The 22,103-nt window shown below is 53.5% G+C and overlaps 1 protein-coding gene across 1 annotated transcript; it reads left to right on the forward strand.

The window, feature by feature from the left end:
* Positions 1 to 7,959: 7,959 nt before the first annotated feature.
* MCM3 (minichromosome maintenance complex component 3) lies at positions 7,960 to 18,551 on the forward strand. The gene is made up of 17 exons (XM_081997239.1): positions 7,960 to 8,594; positions 8,868 to 8,980; positions 9,493 to 9,701; positions 9,998 to 10,128; positions 11,755 to 11,993; positions 12,388 to 12,496; positions 12,947 to 13,100; positions 13,651 to 13,782; positions 14,217 to 14,425; positions 14,946 to 15,120; positions 15,286 to 15,412; positions 15,737 to 15,887; positions 16,031 to 16,171; positions 16,385 to 16,491; positions 17,487 to 17,569; positions 17,932 to 18,007; positions 18,249 to 18,551. Exons 1-17 carry the CDS (start codon positions 8,514 to 8,516, stop codon positions 18,445 to 18,447), a joined length of 2,436 nt encoding a protein of 811 aa, XP_081853365.1. The 5' UTR covers positions 7,960 to 8,513; the 3' UTR covers positions 18,448 to 18,551.
* Positions 18,552 to 22,103: the final 3,552 nt, after the last annotated feature.

Raw genomic sequence — 22,103 nt, forward strand, 5'->3', positions numbered from 1 at the left:
ACGCATCCTCCTCCACCTGGATGTCCACGCGTGTTTAACCCGTCCGCAGGGTGACCGCAGCCGCTGGGGTATTCTCCGCGACCCGGCCCCCGCGGAGATGCTCCCGCCGCGCCGGGCGTGGTAGAGGGGGCTGCGGTACCCACGCGGGGAGGCCGATACCCCCGGGGAGGGGGATAAAAAGACCCGTCCCGGATCCCGCACGGCACCCTCGGCGGGGTGTCCCCGCGGGAGGGGAGCTGCCCGCGGGGAGGGGACCGGCGGCCGCGCCCGCACTCACCGCCCGCTCCGGCCGCCGCCGCCGCCGCCGCCTCCGTCGCCTCCCGCCGCCTCCGGCAGCGCCGCCGCCGCCGGGCGCCCCTGCGCATGCGCGTCCCGCCCCGGGGCTCCCCCCTCACCCGCGGCGGAGGCCGAGCCGAGCCAAGCCGAGCCCAAGCAGGCTGAGCTCAACCCTGGTGGGAGCGTCCACGGCCGCGGAGCGGCGGAGCTGGAGAGAGGCGTTCAAGGGGAGACAGAAAGGCGTCGCAGGGTGGTTGGGAGGGGAAGGGACGTCCGGGGGTGACCTCGGCCACCCAGCGCGGGTTGCGCAGGACCGATGGGTTTTGCAGATCTCCAAGGCTGGAGATCACGAGGATGGAGAGCTCTCCCAAGGGCGGAGATCCACACAGCAGAACAGACAGGACCAGAGGCCGTGGGCACACACTGAAATACAAGAGGTTCCTCTGAACATCAAGAAACACTTTTTTACTTTGAGAGTGACCGAGCACTGGCACAGGTTGCCCAAGGAGGTGGTGGAGTCTCCATCCTTGGTGATCTTCCAAAGCCATCTGGACATGGTCCTGGGCAACCGGCTCTAGGTGGCCCTGCTTGAGCAGGGGTTTTTGGACCAGATGACCTCCAGGTCCCTTCCCACCCCAACCGTCCTGAGCCGAGTAGCTGCACAACGCAGCAGAGAGGCCAAGGAGGGCTCCATGCAGCGGTGGGCGGTTATAGCCGGAGCTCACGGAGCTATGATCATTAGGCCAGTCATGTTGAATAAACACCATCCTAGTCCTGAGAGCTGTTTTTATGCCACCACCAAGCTGACCCCGGTGGAGGTAAAAATGAAGGAAATGGGAGGAAAAATAAAAAGTGCTGTTGCTGACCAACCAGTTCCTGGGCTCCTATTTGGGGCAAACCCCCTGATTTTGCTGCGGCGGACATGCAAGTGTGGAGGAGAGAACAATTTTCCCCAGGATTGCAGCCTGAAGACAGTATGGCCTTGAGCCAACTGCCAGCACCAAAATCTTTGGGCTCCAGAAAAGAGGCATTTGCACACAAATGGCTTTTCAGGAGTGATCTCCGGGCCCTTGAACTATGCCTGGGAAATATCTGGGAGAGGCTTATACAGCCTAGACTGAACCATGGCGATTGGTTCAGCCCTAAAGGTACCACGATCCCAGGAGCGGGTTAATTTATGAGTAGGGAGTACTCGTTTCCCCTCTCCCATCTCCGTGTCAGCTTGTTTATGCGGGTTTTGCTTCTCCAGCATGTCAGGGCTGTTATTTTTTGATGGGTTTATGAGGGAAACAGAAGGACTGCATGTTCTGCAGGGAGAGGATCGCAGGGGAGGCAGCTCAGGAACGGGACTTTCCGGCTCTGATAAGATCACCCCAGCCTGGGTGAAGCTTCAGCACATCCCAGCACCCATCCACCAGCATGCAGGAGAGCCTATGCACCCGCAGCAGGGACCTGCGGGTAGGCAAACCTCCTGGGTGAAGAAGGTGGGCAAGGGACCTCCATTTTTCCCTGTCAGGGTTGTGGATGGGACATGATCAGCAGCTCCCAACCCCCTCAGTGACATCTTGCACTCATTTTCCACCCGACTAAGACACCTTCCCCTGTAACACCCACCATACCGTTTTGTCACCCTCCTCCATTCCTTAAACTGGGAGGTGATTCTCCCCCTCTACTCCATTCTCATGAGACCCCACCTGGAGTACGTACTTTAGCTCTGGGGTCCCCAGCATAAGACAGACAGATCTGCTCAAGTGGGTCCAGAGGTTGGCCATGGAGATGCTCAGAAGGATGGAACACCTCTCTTCTGAGGAGAGGCTGGGAGAGCTGGGGGGGTTCAGCCTGGAGCAGAGAAGGCTCCAGGGAGACCTTAGTGCAGCTGCCAGGGCTTAAAGGGAGCTGATAGGAAAGATGGGGACAGACTGTTTAGCGGGGCCTGTAGCAGTAAGACAAGGGGTAACGGTTTTAAACTAAAAGAGGGGAGATTGAGACTAGATAGAAGGAAGAAATTCTTTACTGTGGGGGTGGTGAGGCACTGGAACTGGTTGTCCAGAGATGATGTGGATGCTCCATCCCTGGAAGTGTTCAAGGTCAGGTTGGACAGGGCTTTGAGCAACCTGGCCTAGTGGATAGTATCCCTGCCCATGACAGGGGGATTGGAACTAGATGGTCTTTAAAGTCCCTTCCAAGTCAAACCATTCTATGATTCTATTATTGATTCGATGAAAACTCCAGGGGCGCTTGGTGGCTGTGAGATGGAGGTCATGGCATGGCTTTTCCTCTTCCAACCTGTCTTCCCATCATCACTTACGTGGGAGAAGTGGGAACACTCAGCTGAGTGCTGGCAATGGCCACGGCAAGGCAGGAGATGAGGTGGGAAGAAAAATACAACCCAAGCAGAAGGGCATGGTGGGCTGGGACATCCCTGCTGCAACATGCACTTTGCAACTCTGCTGGGTCACCTGCCTTTCCTTTCTGCTCCAATTAAAGGTTTTTCTCCCATTTATGTTCATGGCACATCCTGGGTCAGACTTGAAAAAGGTGAAGGGCAGCTCTGTGCGGGGATAACTGCTCTCCTGGGTGGGTGCTGACAGCTTGTCTTGCACACCAAGCCTGGTGGATGCTGCATAGCGAGACCTGTTTGTTCGTTGGCTCCATAACCTGCTCTCAGGTGACCGATACCTGCCAAGCCATGCTCTGTAGTTCATCTGACTCATCCTGCAGCTCTGCAGTCCCGTAGCTCCCTATCTTTGACATTTTACACCCTGGAATGAATCATCCAGTTCCCTTCAAGGCAAAACCCAGGTGTGGTTGTGTTTGCCCAGGAGATTGCTCCCAGCAAGCAGTTAAGACTAGGTTGTACCAGGCTGGGCTCTCCCTACCCTTTACAGTCATCTGATACGATTCAAGCAGGCTTTGCACCCTCCAACAGCCCCTGCACACCTTCATTCTCCACCCAAATATACGTGCACCCTCCCTGTCATGCAACACAAACCCTATTCTTGCACGCTGCATACTTCTTGTCCCATTATTTTGGGTGCTTTGAATTATCACCCAAAGAGAGGAGCTTGTTTTGGGGATCGGGGTCTGTCTTCACCAAGGTGCATCCAAACACGCCATGTCCAGATTGTGCTGCTCAGGAGCAGCTATGCACCAAAGACAACGGAGATACTTAAAACACCGAACGGGGTACAGAAAGCAGGACAAGTCACCTTTTCCTTGTATTTCCTTGTAATAAAGAATATTGACCTGTTGTTATTGTAACTGGGTTAAAAGAGGCTTTTTCTGCACCGTGCATTGCTGTCTGTTGAACTCCTTTCCACTGGACGAGAGCTGATGCTCATGGTTTGGCAAGTTTTGGAAAAGATTGTGCAGAAGCGTAATAATAAGGATGGCAAAAAAAAAAAAAAAAAGAGAGTTTTGGAGAGGATATAAACATTCTTGCTTCAAAACAAGGTCTCCAGCTAGCACTCCGGTAATAACACATGCCGGTGAATCTCAGGGTGCTGTGTTACGTGAATCCTTTGCAATTGTTTTGAATCCTGCTTATATGCTTTCTTTAACTAATAATTCAGAAAAAAAACCAGCCCTAAAAGCCCTGGCTTACCAAACCTAGCCCCTGCAATCAGAGAGAACCACTTGATACAGTTAATTTTGCTGCTCCCCCCACATTGCACAAGGGGTATGTGGCAATTTGGGGTCAGGACTTTCCTGCCTCTTCGTGGTTTGCACAGAGCAGAGAGCCCATCGTGACCGTCAGATGACGATTGCTAACGCGGCTTACACGACTTGCTGCAGCTTCCCGTCTTCCAAAAGCTGGGCATCAGTTGCTGAAGTGACCAGTGCATCCTGCCCCGTGGCTGAAAGCGGGTCCCAGAGATCCCGGTGCGGAGACGACGATGCTTTGCTTCTCCAGCATGAGGGGTGATTTCCAGGCTTGGGGGTGGAGAAAATGAGGGGGAAAAAAAAACAAGGAACCAGCTGTCACTGTCTTAGTAACGGCCAGAACTCATGAGAGCAGATGAGCAGACCGAAATAGCAACACCAAACCTCAGGCGATCTATATCTGGGCCCTTCGGACTTCCCTGGGAACGTGGTCGGGTTGCCACATTACGCAGACACGCTCCCCGCGTCGCTCTCCGGAGCTTTATTGATTCAGCCATTCCTCTGGATTCGCTTGCTGGGGGGAATTAATTTTTCATCGTGCCTGGAGGCACAGCCTGTGCGGGTTCGTTTTGTTGGGGTTTTTTTTGTATTTTTTAATTGCCATATTTTTCTTCTGTACAGTAGGAGAAGAGAATGAATCGCCCGGGGGATCTGGGGTAGCTGTGTATCAGAAGCTGGACTGCAACAAGAATTGATGCTCCCGTCACCGTGCTAGCTGCATCTGGGAGGGAAAGCAGCTCCGTGTGTGCCAGGCTCCTGCTCTGGAAGCAAGAAGGTGGCTACGATCCATCCTAACGTGCTGAAGGTCAGAGTCTTAACTTCTTACCCACTTTACTGTGCTCTCCTGGTGAGATACCAGCAGCTCCCTGTGCACTTAACTAAAGAAATTCCATTCATATACACCGATAGTTGTTTTCCCTGTTTTTCTTCCCCAGGACTATTAAAAAAAAAAAAAAAAAGAGCTAGATCAATTTAAAGATTTACCGGAGTGCATGGGAATAGCAAATACTTCACGAAAATGATGTCAGAAATGCCTGAGCTGGGTGCAAATGCAACTGGGTGAAATTCTCCAACCTATCTTAGGGAAAAGGTCAGATTAGAGGATTAAAAAGGGTTCCTTCAGCATTAAATTACGTCTTCCCCATGTGGTCAGGATGACTCTCCTGAGGACAGCAAATTCCCTGGTTAGGGGTCAGGTCCTGCAAGTGCAGCTGCAGTAGACACCAGCAAGGACAAACCCCTTTTTTTCCCTTGGAAAATTTGAAATTTACACTGACAAAAACATCTCATAGGTGGTCTCCTTCCTCCACATCGTTTGAATTACAAAAAGTGATTATTTTTTCATTCAAAATATTTAATTCCATGTTATTACCCTTCCATTTTATTACAAATGTATTTGAAACCTCAACTCCAATGTGTTGCTTGATGATGAAGTGACAGTCCGTTGAATTTGGGGTACTCTCCCCCCATTTTTGGAGCCGTGAATGAGCCACAAGCCTCTCCTCTGCCCTCCATGGGTGGGACAAGGTTGCCCAGCATACAGGAAAGCTAATAGGTGGCAACTTGAAAATTGAGCTGTGGCTTGAAAATTTACTTTTAGTTGAACTAAGGGAAAAAAACCCAGTCTGGGAGGGATCACAGGGTATCCATAAAGGGAGCTTTTTTCCTCCCTAATTAAAAATGACTCCAGTTATTACTTATTTCTAAATAGCATGATCTCAGAAACCTAGTGCACGTGTGGATGCTGATGCACGGAGATGTGAGGAAGGGAGAAAATGCAGCCTGTGAACAGGGAGAGTCGGGGTGTTCTGGCCAGCACCCCTCGTGTGCAATTCACCCATGGTAATTATTCCTGCACCCGCCCATCATACTTCTATTTCTCTGCGAGTTCTGCAGCCCTGGCCCTCCGTGTATTTAGCTGCTTAATTCCTGGGTTTTTTTGGTGGGTGGGAGGTCTCCGTGAGCCTGTGCTGCACTCTCCACCCCGAGTCCGCTGGGATGGGGCAGGGAGGTGAATCCCTGGCGATCTTGGGCAGCATCCTAAGGATTCCTAAAAGGGAAGGCGTCCGTTACCCCGGAGTTCTCTGTCTCTCTCCATCCCTTCATCCTCCCTGGCCTGACCTGCTCCAGTTAATTATTCAGACGAGAGCCACGGCACGGTGGCAGTTGCTATAGGGCACCGTCGTGAATAACAACAGCGGCTATTTTTATCCCTCGCTCTCCTTACCTTGTGGCCAGGAACGATGGGTCCCTGCCAGCTCCCTTAGCGCAGAGCTTGCTGTCTTCGGCAGGACGAGCACCACAGCGATTTACAACATCTTTACGGGCTGGGACTCATTTTGACCATCTACATGTAGGTGAGAGCTATATGCGATCTAGATATACGTGTCTGAACCCCACCCTGGTACCACTCTGGGCACTGCTGGCTGTATTCTCGGGTTGCTTTGCACCCATATTTTATTTTTTTCCATCTATATTTTACCCGCAATAAAGCGTGCAGACTGTGTTCACTGCTGGGTTTAACAGTCTGTCTACTGCAGAGAGAGAAAAACTGTCTCAGAGGTGAAATTTCATGTTGGGTTCTCAACCCTTCTGTAGGATACATTATATTTCCCTCGGGGACCTACACAGGCTGATCCTCCAGCCGGTTTATAGCCTCAGAGCTGATGTGACCACTCAAATATCTTGCAATGACCTGGTGAGCGTGGCAGGAGCACACCAAGGTTTCCTCTCTTCGCTCCTCCTCCTGCTACCCCCACTCAAGCCAGCTGCAATGAAAGTGAGAAACCTCCAGAGAATGAGGGGAAAGAGTGGATTTGAGGAGAGTACGAAGAGAAACGGGTGCTGCTGAGTGCGCAGAGGCAGGGAGGCTACTCTGGCTGTGAAGAGCAGCTCTTGGAGCTAGCAGGACAGCCTGGAAGATTAAAAAAAAAAAAAGAAAAAAAAGAAAAAAAGAAAGAGAAAAAGAAATAAAACAGCAACAGAGCAAAAGATCCTTCATTCCTGCCAACCTGCCAAATCAGAGGAGGGCCCAAATGCTTGAGAAGGGAAATCTGAACTTTCACTTTGATGCAAAACGTGAGAAAATCTCGCAGAAGCGGGACAAATACCCAGGACTTGGGCTACATATATCCTAAACCAGCCACAGTGGTTCCCGGTACCATTTCCAATGATTCTAGAGGGATCTGGTCCAGCCAAACAAGAGAGGAAAGAGGGCAGGGGCTGTTTCTTGCTCCTCTTCCGAAACACGAATCAAAGCTGCTCCCTCTGGCGAGACGGGCAGCGTGAACGCTCGTGCCTTGGCGTTTTGCACAGCCGAATGGACCCCGGGTGAATATTTACTGCCAACGCTGGAAAAAAAATGCATTTTGCTATAATATCATCCGGGGGACACGGCCAAGTTTGGATGTCCGCTGTGCTTTACAGAATCACAGAATAGTTTGGGTGGGAAGGGACCTTTCAAGGCCATCTAGTCCCACCCCTGCAGTGAGCAGGGACATCTTCACCCAGAGCAGGTTGCTCAGAGCCCCGTCCAACCTGACCTGGGCTGTTTCCAGGGATGGGGCATTGACCACCTCTCTGGGCAACCTGGGCCACGGGTTCACCACCCTCACTGGGAAAAATTTCTTCCTTCTATCTAGCCTAAATCTCCCCACTTTTAACTGAAAACTGTTACCCCTTGTCCTATCGCAACATGCCATGCTCATCAATATAGTTTTATCTACCCTTTTATTCTATTTTTAAAGATAGTTTAGATAAAGATTTTTAAGGGATACTGAAAGTATTTTTTAAGGGGGAGCAACACCGCCGATTCCAGCTTTTCCTCCAATTTCTGCCTGCGACACCTCTCGGGAGACCCATCCAAAACCATCTGTCTCAGTGCAAACACCCCGGGACCTGCTCCGAGGGTGCCAGACTCGGACCGGGCCAGGAGGGCACCATCCGCCATCCGGCAGGGAAAAGCGTCCCCCAGCCCGTATGTTTTGGGACAAAACCACTCAGAAACTGAGCTCCCAAAAATACAATAGGAAAATAAAAAGTGGTTTCGTTTTTTTTTTCCCTTTTTTTTAAAAATAAAATGGTATTTTCAACCGGCGGGTGACTTCCAAGCGCCAGGGCAGGGAGCCGGGCCAGGACCCTGGGGCCGATCCCGGCACTCCCGGCACGCCCGGCAACCCCGGTTCCGCGGCCGCCGCACCCCTCCGCCCCACCCCTCCGCGCGCTGATTGGCTGGAGCTCTTGCGCGTCATTCCCGCGAACTCTATCGCTGTCCCATTGGCTGACGGGGGGGCGGTGCCGGCCAATGAGAAGCGCCCAGGGGCGGGAGGGAGGCGGGCCTCTAGCTCGGTGGCGGGAAGGGCTCCCGGTTTTGGCGCCAAGCGGGAGTGCGGCGGTTTCCGGCGGAGCGGCTGGGGGGGGGGGGGTGCGGATCGCACCGGGGCGGATCGCGGGCGCTGCCGGGGCAGGCGCGGGCAGGCCCGCTCCCCTCGCCCCTTGCTTCCTTCCCCCTTGCAGCAGCAGCGGCGGCGGGTCCGCGCGGTCCCCTTCCCCCGCCTCCCCGGGCGGCGGGCAGCATGGCGGCGCCGGCGGGCGGGCTGGAGGATGCGGAGCTGCGGGAAGCGCAGCGCGACTACCTCGATTTTTTGGACGATGAGGTGAAGCCGGGAGAGGGGCTGTGCTGGGGGGATCGGGTGCTGAATCCCCCCCCCCCCGCCCTGCCCCCGGGGGTTGGGGAGCAGCTGGTCCCTGTGCCCCCCACTCTGTTTGGTCGCGGGGGCTAACGGGAGTCGAGCTCTGCGGGGGCCAGCTCCTGGGGGGTGGTGGCGTCTCAGACAGGCGGTCATGTAAAAGTAAGTTGGATTTTTTTTTTTTTTTTTTTTTTTTTTTTTTTTTTTTTTTGGCGTGTTTTCCCTCATCCCTCTTTGCAGGAAGACCAAGGGATTTACCACAGCAAAGTCCGGGACATGATCAGCGACAACCAGTATCGCCTCCTCGTCAGCATCAATGACCTGCGACGGAAGAACGAGAAGAGAGCCAACCGGTTGGTGTGGGGCGGTGGGGTTCTCCTTTGGCACTCTGGCCTGGGTGGGATTTAAGAGGTCCAGCCCTGGTTTTACAGGTCCTTTGTGGCAAGGAAGGGCCAAACCTTGTCATGTGTACCAGGTCCCATGTGAAAGGTGGACTTGCTCTTTTCCGCCATGATACCCATCCCTTCCCAGCTTGCAAACCCATGATTTGGCAAAAACCTTTTGTAGCAAGCTGGGGTTGATTGCACGTTATAAACCATCTCCTTTTTAGGATGGTTGGGGATATTTTGGACCAGGATTGTCAAACCTGCTCAGGGACATGTGAGGTTTTTCAGACGTTGTTGCGTTTGTTCAGCTCCTGACTGCTGGTGGCAGTGGACCTGACACAGAGCTATGATGGGCTTTGGGTTTTTTCACCTCTTGCTCCTAGTAAATTCTCAGAGCACATGGCGGTATGGGTGGACGTTGAGGAGGAGGGCAGAAGGGGCTGCTGATCGGTCTGCATCATCACCTCCCTCTGTTGCAGGCTCTTGAGCAACGCCTTTGAGGAGCTGATTGCCTTCCAGCGCGCCCTGAAGGATTTTGTCGCCTCCGTTGATGCCACGTATGCCAAGCAGTACGAGGACTTCTACATCGGGCTGGAGGGCAGCTTTGGCTCCAAGCACGTGTCACCACGGACGCTGACGGCCTGTTTCCTCAGCTGCATCGTCTGCGTGGAGGGCATCGTGACGAAATGTGAGACTGGGGGAAGACCCAGGGGCTTCAGGGGCGGTGGGTCCAGGTGTTTGCTGCAGCGGGGCTGGAGTCCAGCAGGAGCCATGGTACCTCCTGGCAACCTGGCGAAAGGAACCAGGGGGCTTGGCAGAAGGTCTTGAGTGTTGGATTGGTCTTTGAGGTCAGCAAATCCTCGCCATGATTGACAGCGGGTTGTGTCCCAAGTGCAGTTTAGTGGTGGAGGCCCTGTTGGGGACTGTCCACTGACAGAGGGCTGGACCATCCCTGCCCCTAACTCCTCTCTTTTCCAACCGTAGGCTCTCTGGTTCGCCCAAAGATTGTTCGGAGTGTCCATTATTGCCCAGCTACCAAGAAGACTATTGAGCGCCGATACACAGACATGACCTCCCTGGATGCTTTCCCATCCAGCTCCATCTACCCTACGAAGGTGAGGTGAAGCAGCCTTGTGGGAAGCATCAGCAGGCTCCTCTGGGGAGGATGTGCTGACTCCGAGCCCAGGCTTTCAAATCCTTCTGCATCCCTTCTCCCTCTGCCAACATAGCCCGTGGAATAGACAGAGGACACATCAGACATGTGATGGTCCCAGAGAGCTGCTAGGAAGATGTGAAGAAAGTCTCTGTTGGTCACAAGGTCACCAGACCTGCTAGTTCATATGTTAGTTATGATCTTGGTTCTGCTTTAGCGTGGTTTCTTGAGCAATTGTCTTGTTGCTCCTGGGACCCAGATCAGTGTGGGTATGCCTGTGCTGTCCTGGAGGGTGTATGCACCCTTGGGTAAAGGGGTTGCCCCATATTTGGGAATGGAGGAAGGTTGACCTGAGCTTTGTCCCCATTGCACACAGCCTGCTGCATGGGTGGTGTGTCACCACTGCCTGCAGCAGGGACAGGGCTTGGAGAGGCCTAATGTACCAGCATTATTGATGATCTTTATTGATGATCTGGATGAGGGGATTGAGTGCTCCCTCAGTAAGTTTGCAGATCACACCAAGTTGGGTGGGAGTGTTGATATGCTGGAGGGCAGGAGGGCTCTGCAGACAGGCTGGATCGATGGGCCAAGGTCAACTGTATGAGGTTCAACAGGGCCAAGTGCCGGGTCCTGCACTTGAGTCACAACAACCCCATGCAATGCTCCAGGCTTGGGGAGGAGTGGCTGGAGAGCTGCCTGGAAGAAAAGGACCTGAGGGTGTTGGTCGACAGCCAGCTGAATATGAGCCAGCAGTGTGCCCAGGTGGCCAAGAAGGCCAACAGTGTCCTGGCCTGTATCAGCACTAGTGTGGCCAGCAGGAGCAGGGCAGGGATCGTGCCCCTGGACTCGGCCCTGGTGAGGCCGCACCTTGAATCCTGTGTTCAGTGTTGGGCCCCTCACTACAAGAAGGACGTTGAGGTGCTGGAGCGTGTCCAGAGAAGGGCAACGAAGCTGGTGAGGGGTGTGGAGCACAAGTCTGATGAGGAGCGGCTGAGGGAACTCAGGTTGTTCAGTCTGGAGAAGAGGAGGCTGAGGGGAGACCTTATCACTCTGCAACTACCTGAAAGGGGGTTGTGGTGAGGTGGGTGTTGGTCTCTTCTGCCAAGTAACCAGCAATAGAACAAGAGGAAATGGCCTGAAGTTGCACAAGGGGAGGTTTAGATTGGATATTAGGAAAAATTTCTTTACTGAGAGAGTGGTCAAACATTGGAACGGGCTGCCCAGGGAGGTGGTGGAGTTACCATCCCTGGAAGTGTTCGAAAAACGTGTATACGTGGTACTTCGGGACATGGTTTAGTGGGCATGGTGGTGTTGGGTTAACGGGTGGACTTGATGATCTTGAAGGTCCTTTCCAACCTTAATTATTCTGTAATTCTGTGAGCAGTGATGAGTGTTGGCAGCTTTAGACTGGGGGGGTCCTGTGGAGCTGGTGAACCCCAGTCCCTGGCTGTCCTGATAAAGCAGCCCTTTCCCGCAGACTTGTGTGTGTTGGATGGTGCAGCCTGTCTTCCCACTGCGCAGCTGACCCACCTCTTCTCTGTGTTCCTGAAAAATGTTGCTAACCTTTTCATTGGGGTTCCTCCTCTAGGATGAAGAGAATAACCCCCTGGAGACAGAGTTTGGCCTCTCGGTCTACAAGGACCATCAGACCATCACCATCCAGGAGATGCCCGAGAAGGCACCAGCAGGGCAGCTGCCACGCTCAGTGGACGTCATTCTGGATGATGATCTGGTGGACAAGGTGAAGCCTGGGGACCGCATCCAGGTGGTGGGGACGTACCGCTGCCTGCCAGGAAAGAAGGGGGGTTACACTTCAGGGACTTTCAGGTGAGCCTTCTTTTGTCTTGACTTCAGCCCCCCACCCTTTTTAGTCTGGTCATATCTCTGGAAGATGAGACCTGGGGCAGGCAGATGGGCATCACAGAGCTGGGTCAAATGTTGGCTTAAATCACTTGGAAGTGGTTTGCACCTTGCTCCTCAGCATCAGTGTGTAGCTGTGAGCTCCAGCTGTGCACAGAGGGGGTTGGATGCTCTTAAAGATGCTCCATTGATGGCCCAGTGCAGCCAGATAGAGGGATGCTACACATCTTGAGGCTTTTCAGCTTCCTCCAGGACTTCCTAGAGCAAATAATGACCCTGTGGAAGCTTCTGCTGTGTTGTTGCGGTGACTGTAGGCTCTGTGGGGTTTACAGACCTGATCATGGCTCTGTCCCTTCGCCAGGACTATCCTCATTGCCTGCCATGTGAAGCAGATGAGCAAAGATGTCCGGCCCCTTTACTCTGCTGCTGATGTGGCCAAGATCAAGAGATTCAGCAAGAGTCGCTCCAAGGTATTTAAGTCTTATGTCTAGAAGGCAGGCTTGTATCAGAGTGTGAGGTTTCAGCTAGAGCTCTCTAATTGAAAAAAACACCTCCCTATTTCCTCTTCAAACCCAAAATCAGAATAAAATATGGAGGGAAAGGGTGTCTGCCCCAGCCTGGTCCTGTGCTCACACCTTTGCTCCATAGTGTGGAGAGGAGAAAGCCTTGCTCTCGCTGGGGTTGCCGCTTCCAGTGCGTGCTTGGGTCACCGTGACAGTCAGGATGGTTTAGCACTTCAGAGCCACATTGAAAGAAAACTCTGGCAAACGGTCTCCTTTCTAAATAATTTTCATCCATGTGGTTCTGTGATAGGACTAAACTCCTTTTTCATTCTGAAATGGACTTGTGGAGCATTGTTCCTTGTTCTTATTTGATCTGCAGTTGATCTGATGGGCTTTGCTTTGCTTCTTCTGCCTTAGGATATCTTTGACCAGCTGGCAAGATCCCTGGCTCCCAGCATCCATGGGCATGAGTACATCAAGAAGGCTCTTCTCTGCATGCTGCTCGGAGGGGTGGAGAAAGTCCTGGAGAATGGGAGCCGCATCCGAGGAGACATCAACATCTTATTGATAGGTCTGGAAAGGCAGGGGCTCCTTTGGTTGGTGTTTGTTGCGGGGTGAGATGAAGGAGCATTTTCCTCGGCTTAGTTTCATAGAGTGATTGAGGTTAGACGGGACCTCCGGAGGCCTCTGGTCCAAGCGTGTCCGCAGGGCAGAGCCAGTGTCACTGGCAGATCAGGCGGCTTTGGGACTTGTCCACTTGGTTTCGAACATCTCCAGAGATGGGATCCCACAACATCTGTGGGCCACTATCCCAGTGTTTGACCACCCTCAAGGAGACTTCTTTTTCTTCTACCATCCGATTGGGATTTCCTGTGTTCCAAGTTGTCCCTGTTGCCTCTGGTCCCGTCACCATCCACCTCTCAAAACTCTAACTTCCATCTTCTCTGTTTCTTCCCACTGGGTCATTGAGGACAGCAAGGAGATCATCTGATCACCTTCCTTTCTGCAGGCTGAACAAACCCACTTCTCTGTCCTTTTCTTTTTTCCCCACTGAGGAACCCCAAACTGGACAAAGTATCCAGGTGATGTGTGATTATTAAATGCAGTCTTCTCCATTTCAGGAGACCCTTCTGTTGCCAAGTCTCAGCTGCTGCGGTATGTGCTTAGCACCGCGCCCCGTGCCATCCCCACCACCGGCAGAGGCTCCTCTGGTGTTGGCCTGACTGCTGCTGTCACCACAGACCAAGAAACTGGTGAGGAGAGGGCTGGTTCCTGATGGGAGCTGGCAGAGGGATGCTTGTTAACACCTGGGAGGGACCCTGCACGATTCATGGCTGCTGTTCGTTCTGCAGTGATGCTTGCTCCATCGAGAAGCTTTATGGCAATGATAGTGGTGTTTAGGGGAATTTTCTCCACCTCTGTTAGGTGATGGTCTTCTCTACTCCTCCTCTTCTTGGTGCACCTCATGTGAGGGCAGCCTGGATCTTGTCTTCCTCATGGGCTTGCTCCTCATCCTGAGTCCTCCTTCTGCTGTCAAGTTGGGTAGGAGATGGGCAGCCCTGAAGGTTGACTTTGATGCTTAGCCTAGTCACAGGGGTGGTGCTGCGATGGAGGGGGACAGCAGGGAGGGAGATGCATGGGGTTATCAAATGGTGTTTGACCCACTTTTTCTCCCACCCCATCGCAGGTGAACGGCGCCTGGAAGCAGGGGCCATGGTGTTGGCTGACCGGGGGGTGGTGTGCATTGATGAGTTCGACAAGATGTCTGACATTGACCGCACGGCCATCCACGAGGTGATGGAGCAGGGCCGCGTCACCATCGCCAAGGCTGGCATCCATGCCCGCCTCAACTCCCGCTGCAGTGTTCTGGCAGCAGCCAACCCTGTCTACGGCCGGGTGAGTGCTGGCGTTTGACGGTCCCCTCTATAGGAAGGGATGCTGGGAGCTGTCTTGGTAGAGAAGGCAGCTGGTAAAACCCAAAAGATCCCCCAAAACCAGTGACTTGTTTCTTGCTGGGACTTGGGTCTGTGGGGCAGTGAAGACCTGGTTGGTTTGGTCTCTGTTGCTGCTCATGGTGCTCCTGGAGGATAGAGAGGCTTGTGGGGTTTCTCACCCTGGCTCAGTTCTGCCTCATTATCTCGGGGCAGCCCAGTGGACCCTCATCCTGGTGACGAGCCTTGGTGTCTGATCTGGGATCACAAAAAATAGGTAATTTCCTTACAAATGAGAGCTACGCCCACCTTTCAGGATGGGGAAAAGAGGCCTTACTGCTGCAGCAATCTGGGTTTAGTGTGGTGACCAGCTGCCTGGACATCCATCCTCTAAGGCCTGGCCTGAGGAGGTCCTCCCAGCCTCCCTGGCAGGCAAGACTGGCTCAGGATGGTCTCCTGTAACCCCTTATCTCATCCTCTTGCAGTACGACCAGTACAAGACACCCATGGAGAACATTGGCCTGCAGGACTCCTTGCTGTCTCGCTTTGACCTGCTCTTCATCGTGCTGGACCAGATGGATCCTGAGCAGGACAGGGAGATCTCAGACCATGTCCTGCGGATGCACCGCTACCGCAACCCCAACGAGCAGGATGGGGATGGTGAGTTGATTGTAATTGTGCAGCTGCCTTGTTGCTAGGTCCTGCCCTTCCTTGGTGGGTTGTCACCTCAGCACTCCTGGCTTTGTGGAGAGCTACTTTTGGAAGTTGCTCCAGCAATGCTGCAAGAGACTAAAAGCCTGTTCTCTGTGACCCTCTCCTGGCCAGCCATGCCCCTGGGCAGTGCCGTGGAGATCCTGGCTACCGAGGACCCTGACTTTGTGCAGGAGGAGGAACAGGAGCTCCAAGTGTATGAGAAACACGATGACCTCCTGCATGGGCCCAACCGTCGCAAGTGAGTCCCCCATCCCATGTTCCCTGGAGCTCTCTGGGGGTTTCCAGCACTGTGAGTTGATGGATTTGGCTTGAGGATCCAGGCAGTGGCTGATTGCTGGTGCCAGCAATGCTCCAAGTGGTCCGTGGGGAGGTATGTGGCCAGGATGCCAAGGCAGCCGTGCTCTGGGCTTGATCTGTCATGCCAGGCAGGTGGGAACATCACCTGGAGCTGAATTCATGCCTGGACACCCATGAGGTGTTAAAAAGTGGGAAGCCCACTTCTGCAAGCACCCTTTGCCCATCCCCACCTTGGAGGACACAGGTGTGCATGCGTTCCCTGCAGGGAGAAGATCGTCAGCATGGAGTTCATGAGGAAGTACATCCACGTAGCAAAGATGATTAAGCCTGTCTTGACCCAGGAGTCAGCGAGCTACATAGCGGAGGAGTACTCCCGCCTGCGCAGCCAGAGCCAGATGAACTCGGACGTCGCCAGGGTGAGCCCCGGGAGCAGCTCCCTCTCGGGCCAGGAGGAGGGAAACACAGGCTCCCCTCTCCCCTTACGAGTGTTTTCCATGCTTGGTGGGATGGTATGGTGGGGGTTGGCCTCACAGAGACACCTCTCTCCATTTCCTGCCAGACCTCCCCAGTCACAGCCCGTACGCTAGAGACCCTGATTCGCCTCTCCACGGCCCATGCCAAGGCCAGGATGAACAAGACTGTTGATCTGCAGGACGCCGAGGCAGCTTTGGAGCTGGTGCAGTTCGCCTACTTCAAAAAGGTGGGAGGAAGGTGTCCCTTGTCTCCCTAAAGTTGTCATTGGAAAGGTTGGGTTTGGTGCAGGCTGAACACCCTGGGCTGCTGGCGGGGTCCTTGTCTGGTGATGGTGTGGGGTGAAACCACCATGGTGGGATCTTGGGTTCCTTGGGGTTGGTCACCAAAAAGCAGCTTGAGTGGAAAAGGGGGCTGAGTCCATCCTGCCTTTGCCACACAGGTTCTGGAGAAGGAGAAGAAGCGCAGAAAGCAGGCGGAGGACGACTCGGAGACTGAGAAGGAGGAGGATGAGGAGTCACAGCCCAAGGAGGACCGCAGGACAAGGAGGTAGGAGCCAGAGCAAGAGAGTAGGGGGATGTCATGCAAGGGGCACCAGCCTCTTCTGAGGCTGGCAGTGCTGGCCTCGGGGAAATACTCCACCTTTTGCTCAACCTAGTGGATCGTCCGCCACCCAATTTGTAGTAGAGGGACATTATTATTTCATGGATAAGGAACTGGCTGGCTGGCCATGTCCAAAGAGTTGCAGTCAACGACTCAATGTCCAAATGGAGATAAGTAACAAGTGGTGCCCCTACTGGGGCAGGGCTGGGACCAATACTATTTAATACCTGTGCAAACCTCATGAAGTTCAACAAGGCCAAGTGCAGGGTCCTGCACCTGGGTCAGGGCAACCCCCAGTATCAGCACAGGCTGAGGGATGAAGGGATGGAGAGCAGCCCCATGGAGAAGGACTTGGGGGTCCTGGTGGTTGAAAAACTGGACATGAGCCGGCAATGTGCGCTCGCAGCCCAGAAGCCAACCATGTCCTGGGCTGCCCCCAAAGCCGCGTGGCCAGCAGGGCAAGAGAGGGGATTCTGCCTCTCTGCCCCACTCTGGGGAGACCCCACCTGAAGGGTAGATTTAGATTGGACATAAGGAAAACAATTTTTATGATGTGGTTGGTGAGACACTGGAACAGGTTGCCTAGAGAAGTTGTGGATGCTCCATCATTGGAAGTGTTCAAGGTGAGGTTGGATGGGGCTTTGAGCAACCTGATCTAATGACATGTCGCTGCCCATGGTAGTGGGGTTGGACTAGATGATCTTTGAAGGTCCCTTCCAACCCAGACCCTTCTGTGATCCTATGACAGCCACAACCCTTAGTGCAGGTACCAGCTTGGGCCCTCTGCCACGGGCAGGGGTTTGTGTCTGGAGGGTGACTTACCTGTGAGCCACAGGTACCCTGTATGGTCCTGGCTGGACATCTCCAGGAGCTTGGGGCAGAGGGCTCCTGAGGTCTGCAGTTCATCTGGAGCAGGATTGACCTCTTCTTCCCCCACCCAGGAGAAAGAAGGCACGAACAGGAGGCGAGGGGGACTCCTACGACCCGTACGACTTCAGTGACGCTGAGGAGGAGATGCCAGAGGGTGAGTCCCTGGGGTTTCGGTGTCATCTGGCTCCCAAGGATGCTGCTGCCTTCTGCCCTGGTGGGTCTGTGCATCTGGGGAGCAGTGATGCCTTGAGGTGACTCGGGGTCCCTGACATGGTGTGGCACCATCCAGCCCCACAAATCAAGACAAATTTTGTTTGAAACTCTCCGTGGCTGGATGGGACAGGAGACTTAGTATTGCTGATTACTATTTTTTACCATCCACTTCCAAACTGCTGCAGAAGTAACAACGCTGGGAGGCAGTTTGGCATTGCCCTCCCCGTCCTATGGCCAAGTGCTTTTGCTCTCTGGGTGCTTGGACACCAGGCAGGTTGAAGGTAACTCTTCCTTCTGCTCCAGTCCAGGCACACACTCCAAAGACGCCCGAAGTCTTGGCTGCTGGCGAAGCGAAGAAACCGGAGGTGGCTGAGCCGAGGTGAGTGGGGGCTGGAGAAGGACACCTGCCCCTGCGTGTCCCACTCCACCCCGGTGGGTCCATTCTGTTGTCTGATGCTGGAGATGGATCTGTGGTGGGTGCTCCCAGCTCCGATTTCTGCTTTCCTGCTGGGTGCTGCTTCTGGAATGGGGAAGGTCCGGGGCATCCTGGGCTGGGAAGGAAGGGGAAGGCTTGTCCATGTGGCCTCCAAGGGTGATTACTTCTTGCCTTCCCTGACCAGGTTGAAAGCATTCAAGGCTGCCCTCCTGGAGGTCTTCAAAGCTTCCCACGCTCAGTCTGTGGGTCTGAAGAACGTGATGGAGTCCATCAACCGCGACAACCCTGAGCCCTTCTCACTGGCTGAAGTGAAGGTGGCGTTGGCCCTCATGCAAGATGACAACCAGATCATGGTGTCTGATGACATTATCTTCTTAATCTGAGCCTCTGGGTGGAAGAGTCCAAGTTCTTGTGGACTCTCAGTTTGGAGACTCTTTGTGTTTGCCTCCAGCTCTCTCCTGAACACTTCTTCTGGCTGAGCTGAACTTTGGGGAGCTCAAGTCTGTGCACTTTACAGTCCTTCTTGGCTGTGCATTGCTGGCACCAAAAAAGCCGGGAGCTTTGGAAGCTCTCTCACTGTTGCTGCCCTCAAACTGGAGTATTCAGGAAGAGGTTTGTTTCTGCCAGGAGCCAAAAGGAAAAACTTGGGTGCAAATTATCAATGTTCTTAATGTATTTTTTAGCTTTGGTGGTAATAGTTCTAGCCTTTGAATAAAAAAAATCTGGATTTAGGAATCCAACATTCAATAGCAGTGGTGGTAAGAAACAATATGAGAGCTCTGCTATTACTTGTGAAGCTTTTGTTTTTCACCTTTTTTTTTCTTTAAATCTTTTTCCCCAACTACATAGCCTAGATCTGCTTGTCTCCCAAGTAAAGATGCTTAGAGCCTGTCCTGCTCGCTGTGAACAGCCTCTTCCCCCACTGATTTCCTACCCATCTTGTGGAGGATGATTTCTGGTCATGCAGGGGCAGGTCTGACCTGCTCCATTGCCCAGGGTCAGCTTGATTTCTAGATTTCAAAGCCCTACTGGGAGTATTGGCCCCAAGCACGTGGGAAGGACTGGGATGCTCAGAGATGCCCAGGGGACATGTCCTTGGCACACGGGGCTTTGGTCTCCAGCTGCTCCTGCCTTCAGCCTGGGACTGCACTCGTGTGAATATAACAGGACCACCACAAATGGGAGGAAACCTTCTGTGGCAAAGAAAGGCCAAAGCTACGGGGACCTGGGATCCTGCATCCTCTGTACGTCCTGCCGGCTGAGCTGCTGCAAGTCTTCCTGCATCCTGTGGGAGGTAACCACAAGCTACTGAGGTTGTAAAAGCCTTCCCTTGCTCTTGGGGGATTTGTGGAACCGTTTTGCTTTCTGGGAACATGTAGGTGATCGCTTGCTGGAGAAAGGCTGTGCCTAGAAAACAGCAAGCTCCCATGGTTTGGGACGGCTTTCAAGAAAAGCTGAACGTGCAGTCAGACCAGTCTCGGCTGCTTGTGATGGCAGAGCTGCTGAAGGTTTGGGATTTTTTTAAATTGCTTTTTTTTTCTTTTCTGGTCTTGGCAAGTGTGAGGTTAAGCTTTGGAGAAGACCCTGATCAGCACAGGCTCTTTGCTGTCCCTGCCCACATCTGCACAGTTCATGTACCCTTGCTTCTGGATGCTGTAAACATTGATTTGAATAATAAAAATGTCTAGATACCATTTCTCCCATGACTTGCTGCTTACTTGGATTTAAACTATTCCCACTTCTGGGGATGCAACTCTACAGTCTTCTGGGGACCTGTGCTGCTATGGAAAGCCCTCAGGCAGCTGCCTGCTCCTTTGGGCTCGGGGATGGTGTTGGACACGTCCTTCCACCACGGTGCCTTTGCCTGGGTGGACCGGGCACTTGCAGAAATGCCCTTGGGGTGGGTGAGTAATAAATGTGGGCAGCTCCTGCCTCTCCCACCGCAGCTGTGTGGCCTCTGCCCACCTGGAGCTACACATCCAGGTGGTAGGAGGACTTGGTAGCATCTCATTGCACAGGGAGGGTGGGAAAACCCCATTTTTCTTCTGCAAACAGGCCTGTTGGTTATAAAAGCCTGATTTCTGAGCTTCCCTCATCCAACACGGCATATTTTCAGGTTTGGAGCGGATTTTGCACGTTTGCGGGCTCCTAAAGGTCTCTGGCTTGGAGATATTGCGCTTCTGCGGAGTGACCTCAGACCTACGGCCAGCGTCTGTCTCGTAAAACTGCAAAGATTGGTGAAGGTGAGTTAAACACACAGATGGTCAAAGTTGCTCTGTCTCAGCGGTTTTATTACGCAGCTCCAGTCCCCGAGCGTTGTGGGGCTGGGGGGGGAAGCTGAGCCAGCACGCTCCACCCCTGCACGACCACCGCCGTGGTGGCTCCACGCTGCAAAGCCCCCGGGCAGGAGCGATGGTCCCAATGTACCCAGGCACCTTTAGCAGGGTGTAGGTGTTGTTTTCTTAGCAACTCGTTTGTGGGCAAGGGACCCAACCTTTTTCTGCTGGAAAGGTGCCTGGGGTGCTTATAAAAAGTTGCCTTCTAGGTGTGAGGACATTGTCATCACTCCCCTCTCTTCCCCACTTCTCCCTGACTTTTGGAGGCTGTTCCTCTCTGCAGGTCCCAGCAGGGAGCGGTGAGGGCATTTGGCCAGAGTGACTTTTCGGAGTGATCTCCTATTCTCCTGCTGAGGCCTTTGTGTTTTCCCCGTCCTTACAGCTGGGGAACTGCTAATACTGTGTTTCCCATGACAAGACACCAGGAGGAGCTCCAGGATAGGTAAATCTCTGGTTTATTTTGCACTCCTCCAGCCTAGGATGGTAGGTCGTAGCTATCCACCTCCTTCATGTGCTGGTGGCCACGTAAGCACATCCTTTGCAGGAGAGGGGCCTTTGCTGACAAGCGAAAAAACAAATCCCTGGTCCTGGGAGAGAAGCTGACTTGGCTGGCGGGTCTGTGGGTGGTCCATAGCTTGTGGGACAGTGTCGTAGTTGAGACCCAGCTGGCGACTAAGCCCCACGCAGCCGCTCGCTCACTCCCCCACGGTGGGATGGGGGGGAGAATCGAAAGAGTAAAAGTGAGGAAACTCAGGGTTTGAGATAAAGACAGTTTAACAGGTAAAGCAAAAGCCGTGCACACAAGCAGACCAAAACAGGGAATCCATTCCCCACTCCCCACGGGCAGGCGGGGGTTCAGCCGTCTCCAGGGAAGCAGGGCTGCATCACGCATAATGGTTTCTTGGGAAGACAAACACCATCACTCCCAACGTCCCTCCACCCCTTCCTTCTTCTTCGTCCCAGCTTTATATACCGAGCATGACGTCATATGGTCTGGAATACCCCTTTGGCCAGCCCCTCCCAGCTGCCCGTGCACGCCCAGCCTGCTCGCTGGCAGGGCAGCACGAGAAGCTGGACTATCCTTGACTATTTAGCAACAGCTCAAAACATCATCACGTTATCAGCATTTTCTTATCCCAAATCCAAAACACAGCCTCACATAAGCGTCTGTGAAGAAAATTAACTCTATCCTGGCTGAAACCAGGACAGACAGTTGGTGTGGGAACTGCAGAAGGTGAGCAGAGCAGCTGGCTGGCAGCCACCAGGTCCTCCAGCATCCCTGAGTGCGAGTGCAAATCCCTGCTGTACGAGGGGGCAGGGACAGGTCTGTGCAAAAAGAGCTTGAAACTTGGGAGCTGAGGGAATGGAAGACAGCAGGTAGGTGTTTGCAAGGTTGTATAGGCAGAAGCACCACAAAGGCTGGGAGTGCCTAGGAAGACAACTTCTTCATTTGGCTGCTGGTTGGCCCACATGGGCTGTGTTCAGACCGAAGAAACGTACCCTTGAATGGTCCCCACAGGGCTCCGCTTTCAATAAACAAGCGTGTGGCTTCCTTTTCCCTGAATTCCTTTGGCAGGGATGAGGTGCTGTGCGGGGCTGGTGGGAGCGGGTGGGAGAGAGAAGTAGAAAGGAGTGGGATGCCAAGGAGCAACATCAGCTTGCTGTCAACATCAAAAAAATTGTTTTGGCAATGAGTGGTCAAC

This window comes from Phaethon aethereus (genome assembly GCF_964289735.1).
Source record: "Phaethon aethereus genome assembly, chromosome: 3".
NCBI lineage: Eukaryota > Metazoa > Chordata > Aves > Phaethontiformes > Phaethontidae > Phaethon > Phaethon aethereus.